Source organism: Nanorana parkeri, unplaced genomic scaffold (genome assembly GCF_000935625.1).
Source record: "Nanorana parkeri isolate BGI_ZX_2015 unplaced genomic scaffold, ASM93562v1 scaffold1376, whole genome shotgun sequence".
Lineage (NCBI taxonomy): Eukaryota > Metazoa > Chordata > Amphibia > Anura > Dicroglossidae > Nanorana > Nanorana parkeri.
In genome coordinates this window covers 208015-216808 of record NW_017307644.1, presented here as the reverse complement: position 1 = coordinate 216808, position 8794 = coordinate 208015, and the positions used below count along the sequence as shown (strand labels likewise).

Below are 8794 nucleotides of genomic sequence, written 5' to 3'. Positions count from 1 at the left end.
CTTAGATACTTTTGAGTGCCACAATTTGAATCAACAAGATTTGTATTTTGTACTTGCAGAAATAATTCTTAGCCTGAAAAAAAAGTAAACCAATGCAGCCATCAAATCTAAGGACTGGTAAGCTGCAATGTATTTTAAGGGCAACTAAAGCCATTGGATAGGGTGGAGAGGGATAAGAAAACCTGCCAGGTTTTTATTGCTGTTTGTGTCCCCATGATTTGTCCTGTTGACTGTTATCAGTGAAAGTGAAAGAAAATTCTAAATTTTGAGTTGTCACAGGAACAGATGGGAAATCTTCCAGAGGGGACACAAGTTCTTGTAAATCTGCTGACCTCCAGGGATTTCTTTCTATTTTGAGGGATTTCGTATTACTTCCCGTTGACTATTGGGCAGGAAGTAAAGGGAAATCTTTCAAATGGGACCAGGCTGCAAAAAAATCTGATAGGGATTTTAACCCTCTCCTACTCTATTCAAACCTACTACTTTAAAGTGTTTTTCCACTTTTGCAGCCAAATTGGGATAACACCTATTTTATATGTGTAACATATTCCCATTCACATAGCATACGGTAAAAAAAAAAATATTTTAAAAATGTTCCTTGTAGTTTAAAGTTTTCTTTTATTTTGATTAGGGTTTCTTGGCCTCTTAAGGGTTAACTTTTCTACTTGCTTTCCTTTTTTTGTAATGTTAGGAGGGGCTGTGAAGGGTGAGGGGTAAAAGGATTACAACTCTGGCCTCTGCTTTGTATGTTAGTGAGAGAAACACAATCCTCAAATTTCAGTCCTAAGTTTTTCTATAAGGACAGATCACTGTGCAGGTGCTAGGAAAATCCTGGAATCAGCCATGTTGCCTGCTGCAACAAAATATCTAAAAGATAAGAAATATATATTAAATTATTTTTTGGTATGGTCTGTGAATAGGAACACATCACAAACATAGAGCAGGGTTTTCTAAAATGTAGCGGCAAAATTTGAAATACACTTTATGGCTTTTGTTCCTGGGGTTGGATATACTTTAATGTAACTCTGGAAGGACTCTAGATGACAGCTTTCAATGGATAAGCAGAGAAGAAGAAAATAATAAAAGGTTTTATTTGCACATTATCTTTATCCTGGATATATTAAAGATACTGAGGGGTTTTACAAGTCCATCTGCCCTTCAACATTTGTAACCTTTCATTTGAAAGTGTCATTTGAATGGTACAACCATTTGTAGGTAAAATACTTGCCTTTATAATTGAGAACACTCCGTTATAATTGCCTGTGGGGACATTTAGAAGTTGTTTTATTTGCGACACAAAAACCTGGAAGGCCGCAGCAGTCGTGAAGCCGCCAACCAACGGTTCTCCGAGATATCGTACAATGAACCCGATCTGAAGCACACCTAATGCCAGCTGTAAAAAAGTGGAACTCAATTAATAAAAGCTACTCTTGTTTCAAATGTTTTAATGGTAAAAAAGCGGGGAAAAGAAATGTATATTAGTGGGAAGTGGTTTCTTATTTATTGATGGCAGATTTGGGTGGATTGACCCTTTAAAATTGGATCTCTGGGAATATTAAAAAATACAACCTTAGCCGTAGGGCTCCTCCCGCACCGCAAAGGATAAATTATTGTTTTGCCCTTAGTACCAATAGAAACTCATTTTACTTGCCCTATCCCTTGTTCCCCCGGCAGCCGGCGCTCACCTTTTTCTCTCTGGTGCTCTAGGTTGTGGACGGGCTGTCAGACATCCTCACTTACAAGGCAGGACTGATGTTCTTGCGATGTGTGTGTGATAACATCACAGCTGTTACCACCAGCTGGAGCACCGAAGAGAAAAGGCTTTGTGTAAGGTACTCACAAAGAGGCTGGTACGAGCAGACACGCGCGCAATGCTATGTGATCCTGTCCTCAAATTGCGGGCAAACATTCCCTGAACAATGGTCACATGCATGCTGGAAATCGTGCAAATTAAAATATGCGCAACCATGTGCATGGAAATATGTGCAAACATGTTGACTGGTCTTCAGCTGTTACCTTTGTTCCTGTTCCCCGTTCCTGTGATTCTGCTGACCTGTGTTTGACTGTAGCTTATGTTCCTGACCTCTATCCTGACTTCCAATTTGGCATCAGTCTCTCCTGTGTTTGACCCCAGCTTGTAACCTCTTTCCACTGCATCTACTGATTTGGCACTACATGTCCATGCATACAGGGGCCGGATTTCCCACAAGGCCAACCAAGGCCCGGCCTCGGGACAGCAGGGGTGTGGAATTCCTATCTCCCTACACCCAGGACATGCCGTTCTGGGCAGCGGGCGGGTAGTTGTTTTCTACATTTAGACCTGCTTTGGCGGGTAGGGGGTGTATTGAGGAACCTGGCCTTGGGGCAGCAGAGAGAGTAAATCCGGCCCTGCATGTATAACCCTGGCTTGTGACCCCCGACTACGATCATGATCTTCTAGTGGCTTCATTCAGGCTCTGCTATCTTGATACCATGCTCTGCCAGCCAACTCCAGCTGAAGCCTCGCTAGACTTCTAAGTCTGCTGCCAGTTCCGGCCGTCACCTCCAGGTCATTGCACTCAAGTTCGGGTACCGAATCTGCACAACCCACTGCAATGGCACTTGTGCTTCCATGCGCCTGCACTCCTCCTGTCTCCACCTCCAAGGGAGTCAGACAAGTGGTGCAAGAGTAGCACCCTGTTCATCTTAGCTTCCTTCCAGGTACGTGACACTTTCTGGGACCAGTGGCATGGAAGGAGGACACCCCCTGGTAAAAATGAGCATTTAGCCTTTGCAGTTTGGTGGATGCCCCACTTCAAGAGTATTTTTTGCTTTTCTCTGAAGTTCAACTTTTGGCATATTTTGTAGGTTCAACGGCTATGGCATATGTGTGCTATGTATACAGCGAGAAGTATGATATGATTCTACCCTGCCCTATTTTTACCTGTGTGCATTCTCTGATGAATGAGATTGGATCTCTGTGGGGTTGGTGCTGGCTCCTCTAACCCCGCTGCCATGGGCACTGGTCCCACAAATTCTATAATGGTAATTACCACCCTTACCTCAGTGCCCCATATTAATAATAACACATCACAATTTCAATCCATTTATTGCTGAAGATCCAAAGTGTATAGTCCATCCTGCAAAGTGAATCGCTGAACTGTAACGGACAGATCATATTCGTTGTTTGAAGGTTTTTTTTTGTTTCTCTTAGTACATAAGACACTTTACCTGTATGACTCCGATTAGGAAGCAGAGTGTTCCACATATTAATACCCTGTAGTCATTCATTCTCTTAGTGTCTATAGTGTCTGTGCCGTTTGCTACTGCTGTGTCATTCATCAGTTTGAAGTCCGATTCTGGAGCCATCTGTAGAACCACTACACCAACCATCAAACTGACCACTGGGAATGGTCCTATTGAAATGCATATATAACAAAATTGTTTAATATATTTATATTATCACAATGTAAGAAAGATCAACTTTATGCCCATTAAAAAAATATTTTTTATAAAATGTAATAAGGGCACTGTCATCTTGTCCATGCATTGTAAATTGACAGTGTCTCTTCAAAGGGACCTCCACCACAGGCAGCACAGGTATGGAGGAGCATGTAACCTTTTTCCCTGTGACAGTGCTCAGACCTAACAGCCAATAGTTATGGTGTGCACCATTACTTAACCCAGAGAGTGATGTCACTGCTCCCCTGGGTCTCAGACACTAGTGATTTTAGTGCCAGCTCTGGCACAGGAAAAAAAATTGTTGTGGGGTCGCTGGTAAGGTGAGCATTTGGGGATTGGGATAGTCCTTTGCAGGGTCCAGGTGTTGTTTTGCCCTACATGGACAAGGTGGCATTGTCACTTTAACTGAAATACACTGAATGACATATTTGAGCTAGGATTTTAATTCAAATGAAACTTGACACAAATCCATCCCTCACCTTCACCTTTAATACCAATAAGAGGATGCTCAACCTACGGTGATAGTGTGGACATCCAAGCGAACAAATGGCCAGCACACCTAAGTTAGTCATAACTATAGAGTTATGACTATAGAATATCTTGTACATGAAAATCATGTCCCCCCTTAATCTCCTTACTTCCAGCGTGAACATATTTAAATTTAGTAGCCTTGTCTCATAGTTCTGGTCCTCCATCCCCTTGATGAGTTTGGTTGCCGTCCACTTGACTCTCTCCAGCTCAAGGACATCCTTTCTGTGCACCGGTGCCCAAAACTGCACCGCATACTCCAGGTGAGGCCGAACCAGTGATGTGTAAATTGGCAAAATTATAGACTTATCCCTGCAAAACATTCCCTTCTTGATGCAAGACAGGATTCTTGTAGCTTTGCTTACAGCAACCTGGCACTGTAATCTATTATTCAGTTTATGGTCTACAATGACCCCCAAATCTTTCTCCATTTCCGACTTCCCTAGCGACATATCCATAATTGTATAACCCATTTGCTTTTTTTAAATCCCAAAGTGCATAACTTTGCATTTATCGAAATTAAACCTCATCTGCCACATAGTTGCCCACTCCCCTATGTTATCCAGGTCCTCCTGTAATGTTATACTATCTTGGTCTGTTTCTATTACCCTCCCAATTTTGGTATGGTCAGCAAACATTGAGATATCACTGTTTACTCCGTCCCCGATGTCGTTAATAAACAGGTTAAAAAGCATGGGTCCCAGCACAGAACCCTGAGGCACACCGCTAATGACACTAGCCCAGTCTGAAAGGGCGCCATTTATTGCTACTCTCTGTACCCGTTCCTTTAGCCAGTTCTCTATCCATGTACACACCCTTCCAATCTATGCCCATAGACCTCAGCTTGTATAGTAAGCGTTTATGAGGGGATGTCCTTGAACTGGAAATTTAGTAGCCTGTTCTCATAGCTCAGGTCCTCCATCCCCTTTATGAGTTTGGTTGCCCTCCTCTGGACTCTTTCCAGTTCAAGGACATTCTTTCTGTTCACTGGTGCCCAAAACTGGACCGCGTACTCTAGATAAGGCTGAACCAGTGATCTATAAAGTGGCACAATTATAGACTTATCCCTGCAAAACATTCGCCTCTTAATACAGGAAAGGACTCTACTTGCTTTGTTTACTGCAGCCTGACTCTGCGTGCTGTTATTCAGCCTGTGGTCCACAATGACCCCCAAATCTGTTTCCCTTTCGGACTTCCCCAGCGGAGCTCCCATTAGTGTGTAATCCCCTTTCTTGTTTTAAACCCCAAAGTGCACAACTCTACATTTATCTACATTAAACCTCATCTGCCATGTAGTTGTCCATACCCCTACTTTATCCAGATCCTCCTAGAGTCTTATAGTGTCTGATTCAGTGTCTATTCCCCTCCCGATTTTGGTATCATCAGCAAACACTTAAACATGGCTGTTTACCCCCTCCCCAATATTGTTAACGAATAGGTTAAACAGCATGGGGCCCAGCACAGACCCCTGCGGCACACCGCTGATGACCCTAGCCCAATCCGAGAAGGAGCCATTTATCGATACTCTTTGTACCCATTCCTGTAGCCAGTTCTCTATCCATGTACATACTAATTCGTCTATGCCCATAGGCCTCAGCTTGTGTAGTACGGTAAACGTTTATGTGGTACCGTGTCAAATGCTTTTGCAAAGTTCAAGTATACCACATCCACCGGCCTCCCTCCATCCAGATCTCTACTTACCCCTTCATAAAAAGTTAGCAGGTTAGTCTGACAGGAACGGTCTTTCCTAAATCCATGCTGGTTGGATTTACTATGCCATTATCCCGAACAAATTCTACTAAGTGGTCCTTAATCATGCCCTCTAACACTTTACAAACTAACGATGTAAGGCTAACCGGTCTGTAGTTCCCCGGATGGCATCTGGACCCTTTTTTTAATATTGGAACTACCGTAGCCCTCCGCCAGTCAATTGGCACTCTGCCAGTCATTAAGGAATCTTTAAAAATGAGGAATAATGGTCCTGCTATAACCTGGCTTAGTTCTTTAAGTACCTTGGGGTGCAGGGTATCTGGTCCGAATGCTTTATTTGCATTAGGTAGTTTCAGTCTGTGTTGTATCTCGGTTTCCGTCAACCACTGCGGAATATTTTGAGATTAACTATGTGTGTTCCCATGTATATTAAACCCGTCTTTTTCCTGAGTGTATACTGATGAGAAAAAGGTATTTAATGCCTTGGCCCTCTCCCTGTCCTTTTTGACTAACTTCATCCATTATTGGGCCTATCTATGCTCCTTCCTTACTCTTTTACTATTTATGTACTGGTAACATTTTTTGGGATTCTTTTTACTAACTGTGGCTATATGTTTTTTCACACTCTATTTTAGCTGCCTGAATTATTTTCTTGCATCTTTTGTTACATTCTTTGTATTTATTAAACGCCAATGCCTTCCCCTCCATCTTATATTTTCGAAATGCCACTCTCTTGCCCTTGATGAGTTGCTTTACCGATCTTTTTATCCATACAGGCTTAGTTTTTGATCTTTTAATTTTATTCCCTAATGGCATACACTTGGTAATAGCCTTTTGTAGTGTGTTCTTAAAACATTCCCATTTCTGTTCAGTGCTCAGTTTCTGAAATAAATTTTCCCCATTTGATTTCACCCATAAGCTGGTGCAGCTTATCAAAGTTAGCCTTCCTGAAGTTTAGGGTTTCCGACTAGTCGACATCCCTTTTCTATACCCAATATTAAAGGTAATCACATAGTGATTACTGTTACCCAGTGTCTCCCCAATTGCAACATCCTCAATTAACTCCGCATTATTCAAAATGATTAAATCTAGGATGGCATTTTTCCTAGTTGGGTCCTCCACCATCTCATCCATGAAGTTGTCGTTGTGCCTCCTCCCCCCCTATATCTGGAGGTTTATAACAGACACCCACAATAAGTTTACGGCTAGCCTCCGACCTATCAAGTTCCAGCCACAAAGATTCCACGTCTTCCCCACCGTTTAACACAATATCGTCCCGTATGTGCACCTTTAGATTATTTTTTACATAAATGCAACCCCCCCCTTATCCCACACCTGTCCCTCCTGAACACGTTGTACCCTTCTATGTTAGTGTCCCAATCATGTGTGTTCTCTAGCCAGGTTTCCGTTATTCCCACTATATCGAAGTCCTCCTCGAGTAGCATAAATTCTAGCGCTTATACTTTATTTGCTAGACTTCTAGCATTGGTGTATATACATTTAATTTTTGACCTACTTTCGGAAAAATAAAAAATATTATCCGGCTCTCTGCTACATTTTTTATTTTGCCTAGCTATAGGTGGATCATTTCTAATTTGTTTAACTTCGCCCATACAATTTGCTATGTTAGCTACGTTATCTATGTTGATTTTGTTGATGAACTTGTTGTTATTGACTGGAGCGAGCCCCCCATTATCCCCTGTATTAATCCCTTCCGTATTGTTTTTCCCCGTGTTAATATGCAGCCCGTCTCGGCTGAAGAGCCGGTAGCCAACTGAGAAGTCAGCCCAGTTCTCCAGGAACCCAAAGCCCTCCTTCCGACACCAGCCTCGAAGCCACTTGTTAAGCTCCCTCAACTCTTGCTGTCTCTCTGTAGTGGCTCTCGGCAGCGGCAAGTCCGGCAGTATCTCAGAGAATACTACCGTGGAGGTCCTTTCCTTCAACCTGGCACCTAAGTCTCGGAACCCCTTTTTAGGACACTCCAATCGCCACCTATTTTGTCATTGGTGCCGATGTGCACCAAGACAGCTGGGTCGTGCCCTACCCCATCCAGTAATCTGTCAATTCGTTCCGCAACGTGCCGAACACGAACTCCAGGTAAGCAGCACACTGTTCGGCGCTTGCGATCCCGATGACAGATTACCCTGTCTGTCCGCTTGATGATGGAGTCTCCAACCACCAAGATCTGCCTCTCCTGCTCCTCCATCCTGCTGCCGTGCATGCTTCAGAGACTCCTTTCTCAATGTGACCTATGGAGGAAAGTGGTGCAGGCAGACTCTGCCAGGATAACAAAATTTGGGGGAACAAGGGCAACTGAGTAATTTTTTTAACAAAACCAATCATTGTTCATCCAGCAATTGGTTTGCAGATATCTGGCTAACACCATGATGTCATTGCATGACCCAGCCAAGAACAGCTGTATTTGGAACACTTATAAAGAGTGGAAATCACTCATGTCATAGTTCTCCTTTAACTACAAAGAATGTAACACAAAAATGCAAACTAGAAATACGGGCAGCTAAAACTGAGTGCGAAAAGCATATCGCCGCAGATAGTAAAAAGAACCCCACAAAATTCTACCAATATATTAACAGTAAAAAGGTGAGAAAGGAGCAGATAGGCCCAATAAAGGAGGAAAGCGGGAAGCTAGTCACAAACGACAAGGAGGGGGCCGAGACGCTGAACACTTTTTTTTCTCCTCAGTATACACTCAGAAGGGAAACGGGTTTGACACACATGATAAAACTCCCAGTTTAACTCAAAATATACCCCAGTGGTTGACAGAAACCGGGATACAACAAAGACTTAAAATGCTCAATGCAAACAAAGCAGTGGGTCCGGATAACCTGCACCCCAAGGTACTTAAGGAATTAAGCCAGGTTATAACTAGACCATTAATCCTCATTTTTAAGGACTCCTTAATGACTGGTAGGATCCCCAGTGATTGGCGGAGGGCTACGGTAGTCCCAATATTCAAAAAGGGGGCTAGGTGCCAACCTGGGAACTATAGACCGGTCAGTCTAACATCGGTAGTTTGTAAAATGCTAGAGGGCATAGTAAAGGATTATCTGGTAGAATTTGTTCAGGAAAAGATAGTTAATGACAATCAGCATCA

At 42.9% G+C, this 8794-nt stretch overlaps 1 protein-coding gene across 1 annotated transcript in view; it reads right to left on the bottom strand.

The window, feature by feature from the left end:
* LOC108797972 (pendrin-like) overlaps positions 1–8794 on the bottom strand; it is a 63368-nt gene that overhangs the window by 22654 nt on the left and 31920 nt on the right. Inside the window, exons 4-5 of the mRNA XM_018569661.1 lie at positions 3211–3395; positions 1229–1393 (exon numbers count right to left, since the gene is read on the bottom strand). Coding sequence (XP_018425163.1) covers positions 1229–1393; positions 3211–3395 — 350 coding nt within the window. The remainder of the gene's footprint in view (positions 1–1228; positions 1394–3210; positions 3396–8794) is intronic.